Source organism: Anguilla anguilla, chromosome 12 (genome assembly GCF_013347855.1).
Source record: "Anguilla anguilla isolate fAngAng1 chromosome 12, fAngAng1.pri, whole genome shotgun sequence".
In the NCBI taxonomy this organism is placed as follows: domain Eukaryota; kingdom Metazoa; phylum Chordata; class Actinopteri; order Anguilliformes; family Anguillidae; genus Anguilla; species Anguilla anguilla.
In genome coordinates this window covers 15665888-15691719 of record NC_049212.1, presented here as the reverse complement: position 1 = coordinate 15691719, position 25832 = coordinate 15665888, and the positions used below count along the sequence as shown (strand labels likewise).

General features: G+C 39.1%; 3 protein-coding genes across 7 annotated transcripts in view; all 3 read right to left on the bottom strand.

Annotated features, from left to right (window-relative positions):
* arhgef12a (Rho guanine nucleotide exchange factor (GEF) 12a) overlaps window positions 1-3238 on the bottom strand; it is a 47101-nt gene extending 43863 nt beyond the window's left edge. For all 3 annotated transcript variants that reach the window (XM_035384808.1, XM_035384809.1, XM_035384810.1), the window contains exon 1: window positions 1700-3238. In XM_035384808.1, the coding sequence (XP_035240699.1) occupies window positions 1700-1731 (32 nt within the window). In that variant the 5' untranslated portion in view covers window positions 1732-3238. The remainder of the gene's footprint in view (window positions 1-1699) is intronic.
* A 2612-nt stretch (window positions 3239-5850) lies between these two features.
* tlcd5a (TLC domain containing 5a) lies at window positions 5851-13291 on the bottom strand. 2 transcript variants are annotated; one of them, XM_035383954.1, is made up of 3 exons: window positions 12909-13291; window positions 8965-9167; window positions 5851-8565 (listed from the first exon to the last, which is right to left on the bottom strand). In XM_035383954.1, exons 2-3 carry the CDS (start codon window positions 9158-9160, stop codon window positions 8039-8041), a joined length of 723 nt encoding a protein of 240 aa, XP_035239845.1. In that variant the 5' UTR covers window positions 9161-9167; window positions 12909-13291; the 3' UTR covers window positions 5851-8038. The 2 variants fall into 2 exon arrangements, with proteins under 2 accessions (XP_035239845.1, XP_035239846.1); XM_035383955.1 differs by lacking the exon at window positions 12909-13291 and adding an exon at window positions 10548-11255.
* Window positions 13292-13815: 524 nt separating this feature from the next.
* LOC118210084 (POU domain, class 2, transcription factor 3-like) lies at window positions 13816-24963 on the bottom strand. Of its 2 annotated transcripts, XM_035385947.1 has the most exons (13): window positions 24806-24963; window positions 24125-24181; window positions 21862-21893; window positions 20665-20757; window positions 20278-20383; window positions 19174-19247; window positions 18630-18839; window positions 17202-17343; window positions 16304-16437; window positions 15781-15936; window positions 15528-15570; window positions 14744-14858; window positions 13816-14469 (listed from the first exon to the last, which is right to left on the bottom strand). In XM_035385947.1, exons 1-13 carry the CDS (start codon window positions 24837-24839, stop codon window positions 14427-14429), a joined length of 1239 nt encoding a protein of 412 aa, XP_035241838.1. In that variant the 5' UTR covers window positions 24840-24963; the 3' UTR covers window positions 13816-14426. The 2 variants fall into 2 exon arrangements, with proteins under 2 accessions (XP_035241838.1, XP_035241839.1); XM_035385948.1 differs by lacking the exon at window positions 24125-24181.
* Between the last annotated feature and the right edge of the window lie 869 nt (window positions 24964-25832).

Sequence of the window (25832 nt, the reverse complement as noted above, 5' to 3'; positions counted from 1 at the left end):
GTGGAACTGCTGACCAGCTGGATCAGGGATGTCCAGCCTTTTGGAAAAGGCCCAAAGTGGATGCAGGTTTTTGTTTAGTCCAGCACTGAGACGCCTGATTTTACTTATCAAGGTCTTGACAGAAGATCATGATTAGTTAACTAGCTGAATCAGGCATCGTAGAGCTGCGCTAAAACAAAAACATGCACCTCCACCAGACCTTGTGGGCGCCAGACGAGACAGTGCTAGATGATTTGTGTTCACGTTCATGCAGGGAGATGGGATGAACAATTAGTAGAATCCCCAAATTGAAGAGCTTCTCAGTTCGACTGTCAAGACCGATCATATCATATCAGCTGCTTGACTGCACTGTTTGCACAAGCCATGGCCCATGGAACTACACACACAGCCCATAGTACTGGCACTAATGCCAGATACATTCAGGTAGTCAATTACGAGTTTTATTCTAGGACTTAGTTTAAATAAAAGAAAATAAATTAAGCTATGTTAACCTTATTCAACACACAGGTTCAAACTAGTCCTGAGAGTCCAGCTGACCTTTAGCCATGATGAGTCTCAGATTTGAAACGCAGTCATCACGTTCAGTTTAGTTACGAAATGAAAGAAAAACAATGCTTCATATGCTTCATTCAGTACTTTCCTGAGGACAATGCAATTAAGGCTGATCAATATGGTCGGATTAAAAACGAATGCACTCTCACAAAAACATCTACTTCCGAGTACAGGGATCAGTTCAAATGAAATCATTCAACCCCAGCGCACCTCATAGCTCCTATAAATCAAAGCTACGCAAGCAACACAGTAACGGCACGGCGTCGTACTGTGCAACAAGGTGTTGACACAGTTCTCACGGCACAGGGTGAACCTTAACGGTGAGTAAACACTATTTCTTTAAACACCTTCGGGACACTAAAAATCTACTGTGGCAAACTTTGTACAAGGTGAACACATATCAGTGTCCATTGCCGTTTAGTGCCGACGTCGAGGAGACAAATGTTTCCCCAGTCACTGCTGTCCAGTAGAGCCGGAAATCAACCAATAAACACCAAGGCAATGCCCGGATACAATGTTACAATTAAAGACTATTTAACCTCATATTACGTCCCCAGACATCCCTTTAGTGTTAGTCTATATGACCTGAAGTTGTGGTGAAAGTTGACCAGTTCGATTTACCAGTACAAGAAACAAAACTGCGCACCTCACATTTACCCAAGTAGGAGGGCAAGTAAATAATAATTAACCTCGTATTCTTGTTTTGTATCTCTGCTTAAAACGCAATTCATTTTACAGACTGTGTTACATAGCCTATGCACAGGTTGTCAGTCTGAACATCACACTAGCAGTCATAACTGCAGCAGGCTGCAACCTGAATCAATCGCAACACAATGTTCCTGTACTAGTAACGTCAAGGAAAAACGTCAGAATACACGTATTGTTATTCAAGAAAGAGGATGTTTGACAAGCAAGCATCATACTTTGCAATCAAGGCTATTTAATAGCGCCTTTGCTTGATAGCCATTTCACAGGGCAGACCAAGGCTACAGGCTACTTCAGACACCCTTATGACTGCATGGTTTTCAATGCAGCCGCTTGGCAGCTACTCCAATAACAAGAGATTAATTACACCCAACATCATACAGGCTGGTTGTGCTAATTAACAAGGGCGTAAGTGCGACGTGGATTACATAACGCTCCTTACCTGTCACTCACTGTAGCCTGTATGCCGCTCATTGGGCTTCGTTTTAGTTTTCTCCGACTTTTATCCAATTAGCATTTTGCAGACAAAAAACCCTCCGTCTTTCTGGGAAGCATCAGGTCTCTCCTTAACATCCGTAAAGACGTGCGTTTTTCTCAGCGATCAGTTATTCATCTTAACTGCCATTACGCCACATCAACGATTGATCGCCGTTGCCAAGTCCAGTGTAGACTAGCCTTTGTAGGCTATTTTTCTCCCTCGCTGATTTTTAAAAAAAAACTACAGGCTTACAGAAAATCGTCATCAAACGCATATACCTGTATCGAGGAGTGAACAATTTATTAAAATATGTCTATCTTGTGGGCGATGATCATTTCACGACTGTGTCCTGTGTAACAGGCTACTGTTAGCTATTCCACGGCACGCTTCCTTCTCGCTGTCTGGCGGTCGTCTTTGTCAATTCCGCCAGAGAAGTGCGATTCCCATTGTTAATGCAATTCCTCACAAAATAACTGCACTGAAGACTTTACCTCTTCGACACTCAAACAAACCTCTGTCGTTCAACACGAATGTCTCCACATTCCTGTTCGACCTCGTTTTAATTTTGGTATAAAATACCAAGCTAACTTGGTGTGGTTTTTAGATCATATTTTCGGTTTCCCGTCAGAGGTTGTTAGCATTCCCTTTTAGCCAACAAAATATTCCGGGACCAGTCGCTTTCCTGTCTTTCAGATTCCATAAGCTTATGCAGAAGAAGAAATGAATCCGTCAAAAAGTATTCCAGGAAAAGATTAATGTTATACCAGTAGCTGTGAACGTTTGTCTGTGGGCTACCATTAATTTAAAAAGAGCCGTCTCGAGCAGGCCTCTCTCAGTTTGCCAGCCTTGTTACTATGGGTAGCAAGGGCTTTTACCTAAAAACCAGTATGTTCTCCAATATTTTCCGTTTATTGCCATTAACCAAACTTTACCGGTCTCATGTCCGTGGATTAAAAGATAGTCTCTTATGCAATATATTTTTCCTTTGACAAAATTCCAAAATATTCACAAAAAACAGACGTTGCCTAAAACTTTGCTTTGCTTTACTCCAAATTCTATTTTTGTTCATTTGTCAAGTCTCGAATAAATTCTTCGCAACAAAAAAATACAACGCGAGGAGATTTAGTTGTCCAATGCATGTTAAAATCCAGTCGATCTCCAGCGTTCTGCCGATGTTATCACTCGAGGCACAAAATTTACAGAACTTGCTTTCAGATCGCGGCTCCTCTTGTCTCCATGTTTTTAGAATCCAGTCATTTTTCTGTGCTCTTAGCGGAATTCCCTTGCTGCCAAGTTAATATTTTTGTGCCGCGAACAAGCAAGTACAAACAAAACACAAAACTAAATTGTCTGTGAACAACTGACGCGAAATGCAGATAATATTTAAATAGCCTACTTGGATAGCGCAATGATATTACACGGTTGTCTTTTCCCTCAAAACATTTTACTACTTTCAATAAATTTAGAGTGTCTCCCAATCACTCCGCCCGGCCAATTGCGCCCTCGTTTCTGTGTGTAGACTTCCGCCACAGGAAAAAGGCTTGTAGCTAGAAGACATCTTGGTGAAAGCGTCTACTGAGCAACATTATCGTTGTCAAAAATATATTTTACAACAACAGGTGTAATAATTAGGCTAAACGTTTCAATACATATAACCTTACAAAAATAACTGTTTTTCGTGTGACGATGAAAACAGCTACAACTATATTTTTAAAAAGAATATTATATACGGCATTATTCAATATAGGCCTATAATTATTTACAGGGAATAAACATTTTTCGTGTATTTTATTTATGATGTTCCAATTTGCCTCTGACATTCAGATTCATCCATCTGAACCGAGCCCGTTTAGGCTAACTCACAACATCGGTGATAAACTTTCTTCCTTCATCTTAACGTTGTCTGCGACTGCAAATAACTCAGACTTTCAAAAACACTCAATTTCATCTGCCATATTTAAGTGCCATGCAATATGCGGCAGAGGATGGGGATTTTTAGGACATTTATGAGTCTGGTGGTTTGAAAAATCTTCCTCGATGCACACCTTACTCGGTATTTTCATTTTTAAAAGTTTACAGTAGTATATAATGCGATTCTCTTTTAATTTCATTCCAATATTGTGGATATGGTGATGTGCTACGCATCAAAACACAGTTTTTTATTTATTATTATTTTCAAGGAGAAAATAAGGTCTGCCCAAGAACAGATAAGAGTATAGGTCTACTCCCCTTCGGTATTTTGTGAAATGAGATTTTTAAAAGCTGAGTACACTTTCTACTCTTTCCCTTTAGTCTTATATTCCTTTACATAATATTAAATAAAGTAGTCATGTTTATTACTTGGTTGCAAATCCTTTGCATTCAATGACTACCTTAGTCTGTGACCTACCAGACACTGGGTATGTTCCCTGGTGGTGCTTTGCCAGGCCTGTATTGCTGCTTGCAGCCATCTTCAGTTCCTGTTTGATTCTGGGGCTTTTTGCATTCAGAATTCATGCTTCCTAACAATATCAAACAGTTGATTTTGACACAGTTGGTTTTGGCTATATCTCTGATTACTTTTTTCAAAATGTTCACGATGGCCTGATTTATTGGCATTGACACTTTTTCCTCAATTTGAGACAACAGTAACAGACTTCAAATGCAAAAGCCACACCCAGAATAACTAGATCTTTTGTTAGCTTTCTTGTACATGAGCCAAGAAATTGCATTAAACTTGGCCAACTGTATGGCCACTGTATACCATTAAACATTGATTTCAGTCCATTATCAACAACAATTCCTGTTAGTACAGTGGTCTAGATCAATGGTCTAAATCTGAGGTTTAAGGCATTACTAAGACCATTTTAATTGGTCCAATATGTCTGAGAATACATCAATATAACCAGTTTGATTTTGGCTGCCTTTGTTTGGAGGATTGTTTTATGGATGGTTTTGAATGGATGGATTTTGCATTGATGGAACTGCAAGTAGAAGTTGCAGGTTCAGGAGTCTGAATAAGGGCATCAGTTTAGCAAATAATCAAGTTTCAAGTGTACAATGAATAGATTTTACCTGTAATGTGCAGGAGTCAAGCAACTTGACTAGTGGAGTAGAACAGAGCAGAGCGACTCTTTTACAAGAAATAAGACTCCTTTTCAGCCTTGTACTTGTCTTACTGTTACCAGCACAATTAAATGACGCATACTTACAGTGCTGCAGAAAACTGAAAAATATCCAGAAAACATTGCGTGGGAATGATATTTACTGCCATTCCTTTAACAACCAAAGCATATCAGAACAGTCAGAATTCATGCAGGGAGCACTGCTTTTAACCCCAATATTTGGTTGACGGTTTTTAACCATAAATGAACATCAATATTAATTTTTTAAAACAAAACCCTAATCAATTCCATTCAGTCGGGGTAAAGGCTTCACACGAAAGTTTCACCTCTAGATACCACTCCCCAGTGCTGATTACAGTTATGTAGCCCAATGCTCTTCCTTTGTGCTGTGCCAAAAGATAGGGTCTTAACATCACCTAGCTTCTCCTAACAGACAAAAACGCCAGGACCATTAATCATAGTGCTGCTCACTCGGCTGAATAGTGTTCCATTCTCTAAAAGCAAAAACCCAAAGGCAGCCTTCAAATTATATCTCAAAGAATCATTTCAGAATAGATTTACATCAATACTGTGACTGCATGGCCCTGCAACCAGCCACATTAGGTCGTATTGTCAAGCAATATCTGCAGGACTTACACTATAAGGGAATTGCCATATGTTTGAAAATAAACTGCAGTACATTAAACAAAATATACTGCAATACACTGAACAAACCATTTAGAGGCAATCCAACTATTTTGCAATATGGATCAGGTTTTTGTAATTATTCATCAATATTATCTGGTTAAATTAACTCATATCCACCCGAGACCAAAGTGGCATATAACTGCTATATTCAATACAGGTTGTCATCACAAATGACTGTATATACTGTACACTTCTAGTCACAACGTCTTATTTCACAAGTTGGGGTTGTACATACTGTATATGTAATGAAATGCTGAAGATATAATTAGAATAGACAACCCCTCCCATTTTCACAAAATAAAAAAAATCACGAATACCAATATATTTTACTTTTATATACATAAACATTTATTTTTTGCTGTGTAAAAGTTATCATACCAGTGCGTATGTTTTCAGTCAGGATTCATTAAAAATGTTTCAAGTGCACATAACTGTCAATCATTTAACAACTGTTAATAAGGTGACATTAGCACTTTAATAAGCATATGCACACTAAATAAAACCAACAGCTCTACTGAATGGCTTAGTTAGATGTACCTCATGTCAGTGTTAACAAGGAACAAGGACTGATTAGAATGTTTTGATCAAATTTTACAAATTTGCCTTCAGTGGCATCTAGTGGACAGTTTTAATAATGACAACACAGCTTTGTTCAAACATACAAAATTGTGAGCAGACGAGACTTGAAAAATATAGAAAATACATACAGACAAACACATTTCTTCCATCTAAAAATATGATCTTCAGTCTTGTTGGAGATGCACTACGTTGCTTGTTAATAACGAGACCATAGCAGTTTATTATTCTATTATACAGTGCTCCAAGAATTGGGCTGACAGATTTTGAAGTCATCACCATATACCGCTATTTCACAAATGATGGCAGTTTTACAAGAAATGCTGGAACCTCTATGGATTGCACAAGCATTTCAAGTGGCTTTCTTAGTGGAGCCTTTTCACAATTGTTAAAGTGCAAACAAAAGAAAAGCAAACAAACAAACAAACACTTGAACATTTGAAAATAATAATAAAAATCATATTCACATTAAACAGTTTTAAACATGTGAAATACCCAAGCAGCTGTTTCAATTTCCACTGCAACATGGGGCAAAAATGTGATATCCATACAGGGATGTACTCTACTGCAATGTTATGCCACCATTCTCCACTGCATAGTGTACACCAGACTGAAGGAAGCCTGCTGTTTGCAAAGAAGCCCTTCTGAAAAGCTAGTGCCATCAGAGCAATGTTGTCTACATGAACAGTTATTACACTGCTCAGTGCCACATGCTGTCTATCACTGAGTCATAAAATCCTACTCAAAACATTTGGTCAGTTGGTTAAAATTATAGTCAATTGATACTTACTTTAAGCCAACACAGGGCCTGCTCTCAACATTTTGAGTACACTTAATGAAGACAACAACAGATAATTTCAATTAAAAGTCTAATATTGCCATATATTGTACCACAGCAGGCCGTAGTGTGCAACCACAACTTAAGTCACAACAGTCACAACTAACGTCACAGCCTGGTCCAGAATATGCTTCCGGACCTGCTCTCTGCTGGTGTCAGCTTTCTTCTTCTCTTATCCATTTCACAGTGGTGTTGTACATTTCTCAGCTTTTCCTAGAAGGTTGCTGACATTCTTAATGGAGAAATAATCATTCTGAAGTATTTATGTGAATATTTTCAAGCAAGATACATAAGTTTGAGAAGTTTACTTATAGAGTTGTACAAATGTACAGAGGAGTTGTGGAGTTTTGGAAATATTTCAGTTTAAAAACACACTTCTGTGTTTTTTAATAAGAGTTGAGACTATTGCACCAAGAATGTAAAAATATTGTTTCACCAATAGAAAAAATTGTAATAAAAAGGTCTGCGAGAAATGTCAACATGAGCAAAAGGTATCCCGCTAGCAGAAAATACAATCTGAGAAAATTATAATCAACTGTTCGCAGTACAGCAGACTTTTTCCCCAATCCTCCCAAGTTAACTCAGATGGGATGGATGCCTTTACTTTCTCTAAACTTTAAGTAGGCTTGCACCCTACCCAAAAATGGACCACAGCACACTGGTCAAAGAGTGATGGGGATGGTACCGTTGCTAAGAGACAAATCTCAACAATAAGTTTGTAAAATACCTCAAATCATCCGATGTGTTGCAGACTTGATTATGTTTCATGGGGATATAAACAAAGGCATTCTTTTTGACTCATGTCCTTATGTTTAAATTAGAACTGCTGCACACTGCTGACAATTTCTTTCTCATGTTCATGTTTTGAAATATTACGTTAATATTTCAGACGAACATCTGAAAACAAAATGCTCGCCATGAATCTCTTCAAGTTGGACTATTACCTTCGAAGAATGGAGAAACTTAGAAGCACTGTTCGGTCTAACCTTCATAGAACTTGCTTGAATCTGAGCAGTGAGGTTAAGGGAATTTGAAATTAATATTAAGATAATCAGGGGCAGGGTTAGGTGCTTCCTCCAATCAGAATTATGGAGTTTTTCAGTCCACCTTTCCATCGTGTCCATTGGACAGTTTATGGCGCTCCTGCCAGCGGCGGTACCTGGTGCTGGCTTTGCGGTGGGCGAAGCGGGCGATGTCCACCATGAAGACCCAGGACAGGGCATACATGGCCACGCCCCCGGCCTTGACCACGGGGCGGGGCCGGGCGGAGGAGAGCTCGCAGTACAGCATGTAGCCGCCCAGCAGGATGCGCATGGCCACGAACAGCGCCACGAACAGCAGGTCCACGGCGTCGCCCAGCAGCCCCTCGTAGCGGCCCAGCCGCCGCAGGAACCAGCGCAGCTGCAGCAGGGGGTTGGTGATCTCGCTGCCGAACAGCACGGCGCACGACTCGATGCCCGACTCGCCCAGCCACAGTATCAGCACCATTCCCAGCATGCTCAGCGTGTGGTGCGCCAGCATCACCGGCCCCTCCGTGCCCATGTACACGCACCAGCACATGTCGAAGATGAAGTAGCCCAGGCTGAGGACCAGTGCGGTGACTTGGAGTGGTGTGTTCTTCGTACCTGCACATGCACACAGGCATGCACGCACGCACGCACACGCACGCACACACGCACACCCACGCACACACACAAATAATGCACATAACAATCACAAGTACAACCACATCACCCAGTCATTTAACACACCTAAAGCTGGATAAAGTACTAAAGCTAGTTAAAGAATAAATTCAGACATTTTATTTTTCTTTAGTTTAGAAATAACACCGGAAGAAAGCTTGTTCAAACACAAATTATCTGTTGAAAAGACATATAAGAATGTCTACTGTATTATTTCTTTATAAGAAAAACTCATCTTGAAATGAGAAAATATTCTAGTCGGGCATTATCTTCATGCAGGTCAGAAGGTCAAAGAGCAGAATTAAAGCATAAAAACAAGTGGAATGGATGTGGGTCTCTTACCTGGGTGTGTGAAAGGCCAGGGTCCATCCACATAGCCTATGTACGCAGTCACACACACTACCAGGATGCCGTGGAACAGCGTGACCAGGCGGCAGTTCCACTCGTAGCCACGGTGACCATTCAGGTGACAGAGCACAGCATAGGGAGCGATCCAGCCAATCAGGCTGGCACACACCTCCAGAAATAATGATGTCATCTCTTGGCTGGGTAAACAACAAATTTAAAACAAGCACAATTTAATATGATCTGCAGCGGGGTTTCCATAATTTTCTATGACTACAGTCAAATGTGGATTTTGGCCCGAGAGTTTCCTCATCGCCATTTTCCCTAGAAACCTGCATGTCTTGGCAGCTGTCTGAGTAAGAACTTAATATGGAAACAGCTGCTATTGCAGCTTGAGGCAGCAATAAAGCTCCATCTTTTGTAAAAAAAATAAATAATAATAAACAGAATGCATATGTTAGGTATGCATAACCCAATCTCTTAAACATATATGAACTTTTACATACATGCCTACATGCATGTATTTACATTCTGCAGTATGTATAGTATCTACAGTTGTGTTTTGTAGTTGTTTCAAAGACCATTGGTATGCACTTTTGTATGTCGCTTTGGATAAAAGCTTCTGCCAAAGAAATGTAATGTATAGAATACCTTATCGATATAAAAGGTATTGTCAATGTAAAATTATTTTTTTTGGATCTGATATGAAAATTAAAATATTACAAAAAATGTATAAGAAGAGTCATTGCAAAATTTGACAGCAGAAATAAATATTAATCCTTGACTGATCTCAGTGAAGAACTGTACAATCCTAACAGATAACAGAAAATAAATCAAAGTAGAACAAGTCAACACTACCAACTTTACCTTGGTAAAATGAATTTATACAGAATTAAATTACACTTCCATTGACTAGGCAGCATTGAAAGAATGGGTCAAAAACAAACAAAAAAAAAAAACAAAAAATCAAGAACTATCTTGACTATCCTGTCACTGAAAACGTATTTTGATTCAGTATAAAATATGAATTAATGGACAACAACTTTATTTTGAAGAAATAAGACACTTACAGAGCATGTAACACATTTCTCCTGTTTTTTTAAATGACCGAGTGACCAAAAATATTGTAATACAGCTGAGAGGAAACTGATTTTATGCATCCTTCTTACAGTACATTACCCTAAAATAAGGAATATGTTCATAAGAACCCTAAAAGAATATTGTCTGCAGCAGAGAGCTCTGTGCAGTTACAGTCCTGCTTTGTATTCTTCATGTCATCTACGTCTGATGTCAGGCGAGTTAGAAACTGTCAGTTTAGAAGATAACCAGTTTTCAACTATAAACACGCAGCTAGACATTTTACATTTACCTCTTTTCACATTCCTAACAACACCTTTCATATATAAACACCGACAGCTATCCACCATTGGTCTTCATTCACTTTAGGAATCAAATACTTGTTGCAAAAATATTTCCTCTAATATGGTGTGTGAGAGACTGCCTCCACCCAGTCAATTACCCCAAAGTGTCCTTGTCTCCCATCTCTCTAACAGCATTGGTTTCTTAAAGAGATTACTTACGCTTTATTCCAAATTCACCCTGGAGAAATTCCAAGTCAGCACTACCAAGCCATGGTTTTCCAGATGAATTTACACCACACAAACCAACCTGTGCTTTCCTGACACTGTGCTGACCAATGTGTGCTTCACCACCTTTCTCCACACAAATATTGCGCTGACCAGCATCCACACGGGTAAGGAGAGGGGGGTAGGGTGGGGGGGTCTGACATTCTGGGATTGAGAAATGATCCTGTCTGGAGAAGCAGCAAACAACCCTCTCTGTTCAACATAAATTCTGGCACACAGCAGGTTGTTTCAAAACTGGTTCAAAAGTCCTTGCAGCTGTTACCTTCATAACAATGCTCAACAGCAACCCTCTTAAATGTTTTTTTTTTATGTTCTCATTTAGTCTGAGGAAAAAATAAAACTCAGGCAAAGTGTTTTCCTGTAGGCTTACATGACTGGCACCGATATTCAAAACTGTAAGGGCTACTAACATGATCTGTTTAACTAAAACATTTCGCCAAAGCGATTGACAAAGGCGCAACACCGCACTGGGTTTGACCCAGTGGCATGAGTAAGCTGATAAACTGATTGACTTTCGAACCTTAAGATTACTGGCGTCACGTGCTGCTCTGTTTAGGAGTGTCTGATATTCAGGAGGGCATAATATGAGTTTCAACAGACTTACACAAGAATGCTACAGCGTTCTGTGTACGAATGTAAGTGCAAATACGGACACGTGCGAGTAACTGCTCCTCATACAGTCATACCACCGACTCCCAATTCACCCCGAAGTCGGGGCTCGACGCCCAGCCTGTGAACCCATCTCTATCCGTAACCCTCACTGCTTTCTCCCATCTAAACAAAAACAATGCCCTTTGTAAGGAGGTGACAATTGTGCACTTGCACGACACTTGGCAATGTGGCCTTAGTTGCCTATGGATAGGCTGTAGTGAAGTGAAGTGGTGGGCGGTTGTTTCACTATACGGCTAGGATATATTATCCAGTTATCACGAACAAATTGTCAAAATTTCAAAATAAACCAACATCATTATTGTATCTACTATGGGGCGTCGTTGCATACCGTTATTACTCACATTCGTACTATTAGGGAGGGCAAAACGAAGCTTTAGAATGTCGCCAGCAGTGTATGCGCGTGAGCTTGACAATACATTTCTCACAGAAAAGGTCGTTTGTTACCTTTTTTTAGTTCATTACAGTGGTGATAGAAGTTACTAGAATTAAGTGGTACTGTGCTGTTAGCCTTTATTGATCGCTGTACAAGGTTAATGTGAAGTACCTAGCACAATCTGACAGTACTAACCCATAAAAATATACTTTGAATGGTACTTGGTCAATCGAACGGTAAATGTGAAAAACATTCGATTATAGTCAGCGGCACCGAAATTTTCTGTCACACCCTCGATAAACAGCAAAAGTCCCAGTAGAAGACTGAATTAAATCTTTAAAAGTTATATATTTTCTGAAAGCTTATCGATTCCGCTTGGCCGTAGTGAGTGAAACTAGGCGATCTGAGCATATAGTCGCTATGTAAATTACGTCAGAAGGATTCAGCCTTGTTGTTTGCTACCTAAACTTCACAGCACACTCAAATCCCTTAGCATGCTTGTAACATGAAGTGTCTACTTTCAAAATCCATTTAAACCATTCACAAATGACTTGGGACTTTGAAGTTATAAGTCGGGATGTATCAAGTGTCCAGTGAAAATACTGACCTGGCTCTCAGTCAGAATTCTGAGAGAACCAACTGCCATAAATGACCGCGTAAAATCAACCAGTAAGAGTTATTATGATGTCACTCGTTCTGAACCCCATAAATGTAAACAGTCGAATGTTCAGTGAAATCTATCGGTTTTCGGTGCCGTCGGAGTCCCGATCTTATCATTGATGGAATTTTGGGAAAGTGCGAGCTAAAAGGCCACAAAACAGCCAATATATCACATTAATATTCCATATATGTACGATCGCTGTTCACAATACGTTAATTTAAGGCTAAACTGGTATTTTAATCACAATACTTATGCTAATTTCCGGAAATAAATTTTTCGATTGTCCTCCCTAGTACTATATCACCAACATCTCCGGACTCCATGTTACATTTTGCTGACCCCAGAAATTAATCCTTGTTATCTGTCTAGACAGAGCCTTCTTCCGATCTATTATTACAGCGTATATTATTTAGCTTATATTTGAAATCCTCTACGAACACATTTATTGCACATTCACAGCAAGCAACCATTCGATTAATTTAGGTAAGCTAGCATTTAGTTTGCATTCTGCAGCTGTGCACCAGGGCTGAAATAACAATTTGCTAACGGTCTATCACGCATAAAATAAAGACGACAAACAGCTAGCTACCTGTATTGCACTTGTTATGGTTCCATCTGTGAGCCGGTAGTTCTGTCTGCTGTATTTTTGTGACCATAGTTCAGGTTGGAAATCCAAGGGTTCGCCCCCGCATCTTCTGTAGCTCTAGTGCGCAAGGACCCCTCAGGTAAAAAGGCACGACCCGGCCTCCCCTCACCACCTCTACCTGCAGCAGACCCGCGCCCTCGGCAGTCTGATCACACAGCAAGTCAGAATAACGGCACTCAACGAACCGAGAGCCTTACTTAATAAAAAATTTTTTTTTAAAGTAAATAAATAAATACTGATCTAGAGACAACGCTGTGGTGCAGGCAAAGGAGCGAAATAACGTTGAAGCTGTTCGTAGCTGGCACTGGACCGGTTGTCAACAACAACGTCAGGAAAGACGGCTCTTTGGAGGTTTTCACCGGTTTGGGTGCGGGCGACATCTACTGGATGGAGCAATGTACCACAATCTTATTTTAACCTCATTTGTAACAATTTGGAGTTCATGGACAAACTGGCGATCAGTAGCCTAAACCACTATTGGGGGTCAATTAAGTGAACCAACTTCGTATGTGATTTTAATACAAAATGCTCTGGTGCAAATAATGTAGGCTAGCTGCGACACTCAGTCTATGTTCAAAAAAAGAAAAACGGTTTTGGCACAATATAAACACATGATTCACACATTACACATTATTCCCTCAAATTAACACCTGCCTTGATTGCTTTATGGAATACTTTCGTAGACTGTGGAGTTAACGTGTTACATCAATAATGCATGCCATAATATATTACCTGCAGCCTTTGGAATTTTTGTCAGATAATTCTGATATAAATCTCACATATGCATGGAAACAAAACATACTCGATACTTTTTCTAATAGTTTTTTTTTATCATATTTTATTTGTCACTTTATTCTTAGAGATACATAAAAAATGGTAGAAAAATACAAATATAAAGAAAGTGACTCCATTATTAGGCCTAACTGTGGAATGTGGTAATATTTGCAGTAAAATTCTAAACAGTGATTATGTACACCTTCATAGGTTTAGCATTTTACACCATGAGTCAAGATTCACGATGCAATCATGGTTTCGGTTTTTAAAATGATTGATGCTGTAAACAGCCTGACATAAGTACGAGTCTTTCCCAGTGTACCCACATAGCCTCATAAGGATAGAGGAATCACAATCTCCAGCACACAAAATGCTTCTTGATTTCAATCCTCTGTTACTTGCTGCAGTCAAATTTATACAAGAACAAGTGGAAAGGATGGTTTGAAGTTATTTCATTTGTCTAAAAAAATAAAAACCGTTCATATATTTACATAAATTCCAACTTTCTCTGAGTTATTGTAATTATACCAGAGTAAGGTTTCACAAAATGGCTGTTTCCCAGGGCTACTGGTCTTGAGTGTCTTTTCTCTGGTTTAGCATGGTTGTGTGTGGTCGGTTTCAGTGTTTGTTTGGATAGTTTTAGCACGTTTGGCAGGTTTTCCGCATGTGTTTCTGTACATGGCGCTCTCAATGGAGATAGGACAAGTGGTTCCATGCTCGATACCAGGATCTGAAAATGGCGTAAAATTTCTGTTAGTCCTCAACCGGTGGTAATAACGTCAATTAATAGCTACATTCATTGTTTTTTAGTTTAAACTGACCTTTTATCATTGTGGTGTAAGTTCAATTGAATAAAAATAACTTTTTTTTAAATCCCAAGAGAAATTGCTTTTTGTAATGGTTTGTTTCCTGTCTGTTTCTGTGATACAACTCTCTGCCCAAATCTTAGGTTGTAGTTACTGAACGGGTGTCAGTGTTTTTGGATGTAGCTGTGTTTCACTCACCCTGTAATGTTAAGGGACTGGCTGCTGCCCTGCGCAGTCAGAGTGTTAATGCCAGAGGGGACAGCGCCAGGGGACGGCCCACGGCTGGGACTACTGGAGGAGGAACCAGACGATACTGGAGAACAAAGTCATCCTATTGTCAGCATTAGTGAAACATCTTAGCATCAGTCTTCAGTTAAGTGAAATCACCTTTGTGTCAATCGTCGCTTAAAAAGAAACCACCCCAGCATCAGTGCCCATTCCAACAAAAGTTCAATTAAACAAAATCCACCGAGTGTCAGGATTTACATAAGTAGAATCACCTCAGTGTCATTCTTCAGTTATACACAATCATCTCAGTATCAGTCTTAAAGAAAATCACCTTGGCTTCAGTCTTCTCTTTTTACAAAATCACCTCCATGTCAATCAGCATTTACAGGAAAAAACTCGCCATATTTTATTAAACGCATATGTTATTTATTTTTATTGCAGTGGTAATAGAGTCCATATAGAGCTGGATTGATTTGGAGAAGCCTTATAGCGAATTGCATTTTAATACAGCATAACGAAGCAAGCCACCAATTTAAGGGCTTGGGTACATCAGCTTCAGAGTGTTTCAAAAGATTTTTTCAGTTGATTAAAAAATCTCAGTTCTGTTTTGAAATACCAATGAAATTCTGTCCTATCAGAGTGCAGGGAAATCTATTATAAATAGCACACACACTTTCATTTAAAATACCAAGACAGGACTTTTCATATGTTTTCAGTTACAATGTTATTGTTAGCATAATTTCACTGGACTCACCTCCACTTTCATTGAGAGGACAGAATGACCTGGAAGTAGGAGCCTGTCACAGGAAGTAGAAAAACATCACTCTGAACCTGTCCAAATCGATGGTCCAAATACTGCACGGATTTGAATTACATTATACAACAGACACTTGAAAGAGATGGATAAAATGCAGAGAGAGGGAAAAAGGTGGAGACAGAGGGAAAGATTATGCGATGGGGTAAGACGTGGGGACAGTGCCAGTGTTGGGGAATGTGAGAGGCCTCACCAGCTGAGAGCTGTAGTTGGGGGATTTCATAGGCGACAGGCTGCAGATCCGCTTTTGTTTCTGTCGCCGGTTACAGAACCAGACCCTGACCACCTCCTTCTTCATGGCCAGTTGATCTGAGATTATGACAATCTCCTCTGAGCAGGGCTTTGGGTTCTGGGCAACACAGACAGCACAAACTCGGGTCTGGGTTCCAATCAACACACACAACACAAATACCTGCGGAACACTGCTGGAGCACCCTGTGGGATCTGAACAAACCACAGTGCTTTGCTATGCAGAATAACCTTTTCTGATTGGATCATACAAGTAAATGGCAGCACAAGACTCAACTGAATTAAAATTAGCTTATTCAGCTTATTCAGATGGTTATAGTGACTAGAACAACCTCAACCTTCAAGAACTAAAGTGCGGCTTTGATTCAGTGTATTTTACTGTCACAATATTGACAAACAATTCTATGAAAAACAAACCAAAAACCCTACCCTAAAATTATAGCAGTGAGAGTTTGCCTTTCACTTACATGCACAAAGTGTTTCTCCAGTGTTAGTTTAATGTTGGTTTCAATGCTCGTTCTTTTCTTCCTCTTTCTCCCAAAGCATTCGATGAGCAGGGGCATGGTTTCATTACTGGACTTGCTGTCTGAGGGGGAGTTTTCTGGTGACGGTAGTGGGGGTGTAGAGGGGAACTTTCAGTTAAACATCCTAATTTCGTTATAGAATGTTTCTAAAAATAATCAAGCAGTTCAAGTAGAGGCCCAAACACATCAAGCTAATGAGAATGTGTATTTTTGTATGTTTATTGATTTCAGAGAATCTTTTTTCCTGGATGAGCAAAAAAGGGGCATCTGCTTCATTCACTGTTATACATGGCATTTGCATGTAGATATATTGCATTGAGTCCTGTTATTTTTTTATTACGTTTTTATTTTAAATAGATTAAAATGCAAAAGCATACTGACACCTGACCTGAATTTGAATGTATACTTTCTATATGACCAAACCGGCACCATGCCCTGGTTCTGAAGCAATAGTATTCATCCACCACACTAGAAACATACATATTCATTTGGACTATACCTGATCAAGCAACAGCAAAAAGCATTGTTTGTATTGTCAATATAACTTAGCTTTAAATGTCATATGGTTTTTTTCTTCTCTTATCTTTATTTTGAGTGTGTGGTTCCCAAAATGCCACTAATATTTTGCACAAGTTTTTTGCACCTTTATTTGTATCTTGCTATAACCATTGTCTAATCATCTAGAACTTATTATGGGGGTGTCTCCCAGCCTAGCCTGTACGTAGGGCACTATCCATATGTTCATTATGAGCCATCAGCAGTTCAAGTCCAGCCGTGCGACCTTTGAAAAAGCCTGAGAAAAGACTGTAATCTGAAACACGCTGTGCGTGCGTTTATTTACCTGCATCACTGAGCCATTTTTCCAGCAGTGGCTTGAGTTTGCACATGTTTTTGAAGCTGAGGTTGAGGGCTTCGAAGCGGGAGATGGTGGTTTGGCTGAAGTCGTTCCCATACAGCTTCCCTATGGCCAGGCCCACGTCTCCCTGCCAGGGGACCCCAGAAAAGCTCACGAAACTGGACCAGCCCCCGAGTCATCACTTAAATTTGTCACAATATAATTCAGTTTTTCATCTATGAACACATGTAGAGATAAACTAAAATAATTTCAAATACATGGAGCCCCCAGGGGTCAGGGGAGAAAAGCTTGAATCAGTAATCTGTATCCTCCTAACTAATTAGTATTTTATCAAATTAGTCATTCATGCCCAGAAATTAATTTGTTCCCAGAAGTTTATAATCAATGCCCTCAAATCAATAATCAAATTATTCATTTGTGGCCTCAAATGAATAATTAATTCCTTCATTTAAACTTTGATGTTCTCTTAAAATGACTTCCATTTCTGTCTTTCTGGCTATGGTGGCAACTCATCTTCTGTATTGTGTAGAATTCCATGCATGTAAAAGGCATTTAGTGTATTCTTGTGAAGTGCTGATAACATTAAATGGATGATGACAAGCATAGAAATGTGTAATTTGGAAGAATTATTTACTGTATAATCTGAGGGAACTGATTCAGTATAATGTCAGGGTATGAATTACTAATTTTGAGGAAACAAATGGGGGCACCAATTAGTAAATCAAGGAAATGGGTGATTTATCAAATTGCTCTCCCTTGCTTGTACAAATAGAACAAAATACCTTTTACAAAAAGAAGAAAAAATTTAAAATATTTTGTCATAACCTAACCAACTTGACAGCAATAAAAATGTCTCACAAACACCAATATATATATCATTGAAATGGTTTCCATTGAATATTTTTCACAGAACCCAGAAAGTATTTTACCTCCCCTCTTTCTAGTTTGGAGAATCTCACATTGCATGGAGACAGTGACTTAAAAGAAATTGCTAATGGAAATGGATGTAATGGAATACTAATACCCCTAAAAAGGACGATTTTACTAGCCCATGACAGCCACCTATACATGGTTTGACATTTGTACTGAGATGATAAATAAACTTCTTGTGAAAATACAGTACACGCTGTGGTGTGTGAAACATGAAGTTACTGAGAGAGAAGAATTGTAATGTCCAGCATTCAAAGCAAACAAGTCTATTCTCTGCCCCTGAAATCGCTCAGTGACATTATATGACTTTGCACTAAGTTTAAACAACTTAAAAATGCATTTACTTTGTGGCTCAGTGTTGATACTTATCATGTATAGGGGAGTGGGTCATGAACAGGGGTGGTACCTGAGTGCACCTGAAAGGGGGGGAGGGGGGTCACCTGAATCTACCTCACTGGGCAAGTGCCAGGGCAGAGGCGATACCTGAGTGAAGCCCAGTTTGATGCGTCTTTGTTTGAAAGCCTTGGCAAAGTGCTCCAGCTCCTCCAGGTCGGTCGCTTCATCCTGCTGGGCAGTGCCCAGGTGTTTGGGGGCCTGCAGGTGGGCCATGCCCAGGTGTTTGGGGGCCTGCAGGTGGGCCATGCCCAGGTGGCCTTCCAGGGGAGCCGCTGCCGAACCCGCGCGACTCGCTGACTGCATTCAGTGACAGAAACGTACATATCAGTGAATAAAAGGCAGTCTCCTCCCAAAACATGGTGATCTCAGGCATTGGTGCCATATGGGGATTGGGGGATCAGCGGGTTCAGCGTTCAGACTATTCCAAGGACCCCTACTGACAGTGAACCTCAAAACATATTAGCTCTTGGGTGATATGTAAAGCTGATGGCTACACCTCTGAGTTTGAGTACACCACTGTTTGCAAAACTTCAGAAACTATCTTTTGAATGTGAAATTGTAGAAAATTATAGTTTATTTAATTGCTGTACCATGACGTTATGCTCCAGTTATGGATGCCTGGGGTTTGTACCTGGGGGGTGAGGGCCAAGCCAGGTTGGTGCTGAAGCAGGCCTGACTGGGACTGTGAGGGCAGGGATAGCAGAGCTGTGTGGGAAGAGAGCAGAGCGTTATCACCAAACACAGCCGTATTACTACCAAACACAGGCCATTTATCACCAAACACAATCATATTATTACCCAATACAGGCTACTTATCACCAAACAGCCTTATTATTACCAAATACAGGCCACTTATCACCAAATATAATCATATTACTACCAAATACAGCCTTATTATTATCAAACACAGTCATATTGTTACCAAATACAGCCTTATTATTATCAAACACAGGCCACTTATCACCAAACACAGCTGTATTATTACCCAATACAGGCTACTTATCACCAAACAGCCTTATTATTACCAAACACAGGCCACTTATCACCAAACACTATCATATTATTACCAAATATAGGCCACCTATCACCAAACACAATCATATTATTATTACCAAACACAATCATATTATTACCAAATACAGCCTTATTATTACCAAACACAGTCATATTATTACCACACACAGGCCACTTATCACCAAACACAATCATATTATTATTACCAAACACAATCATATTATTACCAAATACAGCCTTATTATTACCAAATACAGTCATATTATCACCAAATACAGGCCACTTATCACAAAACACAATCATATTACCACCAAATACAGACCACTTATCACCAAACACAGCCGTATTATCACCAAGTACAGGCCGGTTGTCACCAAACACAGCCATATTATCACCAAATACAAGCTGCTTATCACCAAATTCATGACAGTTATCATTAAATACAAGAGAAAGAGGGTGAGAAGTTACTAATTAAACAGCTTCTCCTTCTGTAGAGCCTGCACCTGTCTGGACTGATGTATTAATATAAACAAATTATTATTTATATGAATATATAAATAATAATTAATATATAATTTATAATAACAGTATAGAGAAGTTATTTCCTCTATACTGTATGTGTTTGCAGTTATTCTGTGATTTTATAAGGTAATTGTAACTGTTTATATTTCTTATATTCAAATTTGAATCAGATCTGTATAATCGGTTGGTGGCTGTTTACCTTGGTGCCCATTCTGGGTCTGAGAGAGGAGGAAGGGTGAGGAAGAGGGGAGGTGAGACCCTGGCACCAGCACCAGCTGCTGAAGGGGGTGCAGTGGGGGTAAGTCCTGTGGAACCGGGCACTATATTAGGGGAAAACTGCCCCATACATGTCAATATAACTGCCCTCATACATGCATCTCATACTTTGACTAAAAATAAATTGTAATCAATACGTTTTCAAATTCCCTGCGTCTCCTGACAGAGTAACACTAGGACCACCCAGCAAGGAGAATGTTGTCTGCTGATGTCATACTGTACCATGGAAAATGGAGCCATGGACATTCAGGAAACGTTACAGGGAGTTTTTCAGTGACTGGGAGAGTTAGCGTTAGCAAGAGGATCATACCGCTGTCAGGTGCTCGTTGGGCTTGGGAGATTCTTGAGTAAGGAAACATGTCTTGTGTGCTGGTGAGGAGGTGTTGAGATCCTCTGTCTTTATCTAAAAAACAAACAAGAACATTTATTTCACTCGACTTCTCTATAAGCACCATGCTCTTTCACCCAATGCTCCTGCCTCTCTTCTAAGCACCCAGTTACTTTATATCTTTATGTTTACAAACATAAATTTAAAAAAGTGTAACTTTTGTGGAGAGCAGATATCTTGTGAAACTTAAAAATATTAAAACTCATGTTAAATATTTATGAGTGCTAAGAAATGTGTTGTACAAACACCAGACAACGTAAGCTCAAATAACAATAATTATGGTAAGTGTATATTTCTTTTGTTCTCTGGTTCTGGTCTGACTGTCCTGTGATGTGCCCCTGAGCTTGGCTCCTATGATGTTTATGCAGAACTGGAACACTGGCACCCCCCTAACCCCACCTCACCCATACACACACTCAAAAAAACACACACCTCCTCTCCCTTGGGCAATTGCATGTAAATTCCCTCAAAGCTCTGAATAGCGCTTGCTGAGCTGTTCATTACCGGAGGCAGAGAGCATTAGTATCTGTGAGATTAAACCTCTCAGAACCAGTGTGTGATGTAACTCCCTGATATTATCTGAACAGAACATGACCAACTGACAAACGCATCACAATCAACAGTGTATCTCCAAGCATCTGTGCATGCATGTGTGCATGGATGCATGCATATGCATTTATGTAAATTTATGTGCCATTATATGCATATACAGGTACACACATATTATAAAACATAAATGGATGAAGATTGAAGATGTGTATAAAAATGAAATAGACATTAGATGTACTCCTGTTATTCATGCTCATGATTCATATATTCTTTAAAAGGCAAAACTAGCACGCCTGAATACTAAATAACATGCTTTTTAATCTACCCTGAATTGAACCTGTTGTGTTGTGTGACTAGTGCCCATGGATTTTTCTAAATATCATTTAGATCACCCAATCACCCATTTGTTTTGGGTGATTAGCAGCCGTGGATTTTTTCTTTTCTGCGTATCATGTAAAATCCCAAAGTACATTATCGTTTATACACTGTGGTCACATTTCCAGTCTAACACAACTGAGGTCATATTTTGAGTCTAATACAGCCGGGACCATATTAGCTCTCTGTGCTTACCTGTCTGGCAAAATCGAGCCCATTTCGCTCATCTGAAACAAAACAAACATATCACTGAGTGCAGAAAACTACAGCACACAGTTCACTGTTCAACAGACTCAGTACTGTACTGATACTGTGAAAACATCACATACAAATATTTACACCATACCTAAAATGTTCAGTGAGCAACAACTACAATATTATTCACTTTCTGTATGAAAACACATAGAGAAAACAGAAGTGATTTTAAGCATATGAAGCACACCATCACAGTAGCATGCAGCAACAACCAAGTGCAAGTGTTCTTACTGCAGCTGAAACCAAACCAATCTTTCAGTTGCAGTAAGAAACTGACATACCGATGTGTTCACTGAAAATTCTTGAAATAAAGTTTATGGAATAAATCACTTCACGGACGGAGCTGTTGGACTTACACGCTCATGTTGATGGAATACAGATTTTAACAAGCAGAGAGCACACTCCTCATGCCAGTTATGGTGTCAGCTCTTCAATTCAACGATGAGGTGATCACACATTTTATTTATACTGGCAAACATTCTGGTTTTACATGAACATAAGGAATGTTTGTATATTAGTGCACTTTTCATATCCGAACAAGTTCCGGTTCTATGTAGCACAGGTGTTGTACTAACTTTTTTCATAAATAATAAAGTTTTCAGCTTGCTTTGGTATTTGTGATAATTTTTCTCATTGCATCCACTTGTGCTGATGTTGAATATTTATATTTATGTAATCTCTCTCTCTCCCTTTCTCTCTTTCTCTTCACCTCTACAACCCCTACAGTGTTGTCAGGTATGTAGGTTAGCCTCTCGTGCTTTAGCAATCACCCTCATTTGAATTTAAGATAGGTACACAGTGCTGCTGTCCTATCATATGGAAATCATCCTGCTCTGGATCCCAAGTTCCAATATGCAAATTAGCCACCCATGCAAATGGCAGAGCTTTGTATCCATAGTAACCCGTGCAGGCCATTGTGGGAGAATGTTTACAGGCCCCCAGGTGCCCCGTTCACTGACAGGACCAGAGATAAGACGAACGTGGGAGGGACACTGACACTGAGCAACTATATATATCTATCTATATATGAATCTACAACTGGCCTCATGCTCAGCTACATCCACTTCCACTTGACCTGCTTCTCTCCTCAGTTATGAAAGTATAGATTGAATGCATCTTTTTCTCTTCATCAGTGAGAGGCTGATCATAAGATACTACTCTCTCAGAAATCAATTCACAAAAGCTTTTACACCAAGATAGGACTTAACATCTACAATGTAATGTTCCATAACAAATCTCAATATATGTGAGAAAGAAAGCTTTCTAACGGGAGCCAATCTGTCTGGGGTCCCAAACCATGGGCATTGCCATATAATTGGTTTGATTGGATAAGACCCACATATCAAACCCAGGGAACAAATCGCACTCTTGTTATTGCTCTCAGGGGAGATATCACCTTTTAGTGGCCCTCTTGTACATTTTCTGCATAGCTCTGCTATCTATGCACAGTGAAAGCTGCAATATGCTTCTTTTTTGTGATATGTTTGTTATATGTTGCTCAGCTGTGATATGTTCCGGTAAATGTTTTGACAGCTTTGTACACCTTGCACACTTCACATAGGGTCCTTTGTATCACTGTAGCTGCAGCTGGACCATTAGCTATAGGGTGGATTTGCAGAATTTTTTTTTTTTTTGTGTTTGACGACATTAATCATTATTGTACATACATTTCTGTTCTGTGATTTTGCCATGTGGTTTTGAATGAATATAGAGCTGTAATGTACTGTATAAATTATAAGTTATAACTTATTTATAATTGTTTCCATCATTAAGAGACTACCATAGGCTATATAAATATATTTTGCAACAGAAGTAATGCTGTATGTTCATTTGAAACATGAAACAAAGAAAACTACCCTGGGTAAAAGTTTAAAACATTTTAGGCAAAAGTTAATCTTTCTATGAACATGTTAACATGCAGTGACAAAAGCATATACAATCATCAGCATGATAAATATAGCATAAATACAATTAATATTCAAAGTGGTAAAATCATTTTTGAGGCAAAAGTAAATCTTTCAGAAAATGTCATGTTGGTATTTATAATTATTACTAATTATAATTGCAAAGAGCACAAAAGAAATATAATTTTTCACATGAACATAAACTTCTTCACAAATTGAGGTGTAGTATACTGTAACTATTTAGTAATGAGATAGAATTTCCTCTGTCTAATGCAGGGATTGCCTAAGGACATCCTTACCCGCCTGTTCATTGGGGGCATCTGTGGGTTCTACAGGCTCTCCACTCATGTTAATATCTATAATCAGGAGGGACACAACTTTATCTGATCACGATCCAATGCCCATGACAAACAGTAAAATGACCTCTAAATCATTGAAATTTTTCTCACCTATGCAGTAGACTAGCCGTTTTAATATTCACATTCCAAGTCACTGGTAAGAACTCTCTCGTTTTAGATTACTTTAGAGAAACAATCATATTGAAAATCTAACGCAATCTAATAGGTAATATAAAAAGTGAATGCATATTCATATTTCCTATATGTTATTACTTTTGAAATTTGACCTAAAAGAAAATATCATATTTAAAAACAGTATTTTTATACAATATTTGCTGGTAGATCTACGTTGCTTATTTTTAAAAATCTGTTCCCGTCAGTTACGACAGAGATGGAGACATATTCAAATGTACTGAATGGCATTAACAAAGCAATATTAATGAGGCTATTTTAAAAGGCAGCATCGTTTTATTGGCCTCAGTGAAAGATAATGAGAGAATTTGCTTGGGAACCCTTAAGATTTTGGAATTAAGTATTTCTATATTAATTTTTGTTACATAACAACACAAATATCATGTCTATCTTTACACATGTAGACCACAACTTCGTATGCAAATAAAAAAGTTTAAATTGCTGCTTTACCTGCACAGATGTGTGGAGAATCTACCCTCACCATTGCACCTCTTTAGTTAGCAAACACAGGCCTAATATAAGTAATCTTGAGTCTGTGTGTATTTTTTTTTTTGTTTGTCTTCTTCTCTAAAGCTCTGAACAGAAATGTAAAAATCTCCGTCCGTGAAGAGTGCAGGTTGACTCCAAATGTCTTGTGTAAGCCAGTGTGTGCTTCACAGGCGTTAGCTAGCGTCAGCTATTATGCATGTGAATGACTTAATTTGCATAGTGAGCAACGGCTAAAGATGAGCTAAGATGGGCAAATAGCAATGAAATTAATTTGTTAGGTTCAAAAATTGGAAACTTCAGTGACGCCACTCTCAAAAAATGTGTTAATATCTAATATGTTTTTTCTGCTTCTGTCAATTTCAACACATTTGGTGTCAAAGTTACTACTTTGTGCTACAAATATACAATTGATGTGTTGCAGAGGGAGACTTTTAACACAGACTGCGTTGAAACTAACACAAAATATGTGTGTCCTTAACTAGACTTGAAGGTGTGCACGGTATGTGTTGTGTTTTGAGAGTCTGTTTTAAAAGTGTATGACACATTCCAGAAGCAGTGATATTCGGTGAAGTTGTTGGTTAAGAAAGCTTGAGGAGAAATGCCCTGCCCAAGGGTGTAACTTTAGTTTGAATGCTGGGGAGAAAAATGCATAAACCCTGAGAAACTGCAACCCTGTAGGGGGGTCTGGGGACATGCACACATTTTTTCAGGAGACCAGTGAAATGATCATTTCTGGGACATGGGAAACTTATGGGAAAATACTACATATTATTAATCACTAAGGCTTTTGTGTTTGTCAAAGAAAATATTGACTGAAGCTGTGGAGCAGTCATGGAAAAGTTGTTGAAAATCACAGAAAACCGAGAACAGTGGAAGAAATCTTTTTTTAAACATTAATTTATTATATCAATCTGTAGAAACTGTAACAAGTGCATTAAGTTTCAAAAAAATCAACAGGCAGTTGGTGGGTTGATGAGCACCTGTCTTT

What these genes read in the sequence shown, in the direction of transcription:
- tlcd5a (XM_035383954.1), bottom strand. Translation starts at nt 9,160, where the DNA reads ATGACATCATTATTTCTGGAGGTGTGTGCCAGCCTGATTGGCTGGATC. An exon ending in CTGGCCTTTCACACACCCAG is followed by an intron (nt 8,566 to 8,964) that starts GTAAGAGACCCA and finishes GTGCATGTGCAG; the next exon opens with GTACGAAGAACACACCACTC.
- LOC118210084 (XM_035385947.1), bottom strand. Translation starts at nt 24,839, where the DNA reads ATGGTGAGGGTAGATTCTCCACACATCTGTGCAG. An exon ending in GACCCAGAATGGGCACCAAG is followed by an intron (nt 19,248 to 20,277) that starts GTAAACAGCCAC and finishes CTTCCCACACAG; the next exon opens with CTCTGCTATCCCTGCCCTCA. An exon ending in AAAATGGCTCAGTGATGCAG is followed by an intron (nt 16,438 to 17,201) that starts GTAAATAAACGC and finishes TACCGTCACCAG; the next exon opens with AAAACTCCCCCTCAGACAGC.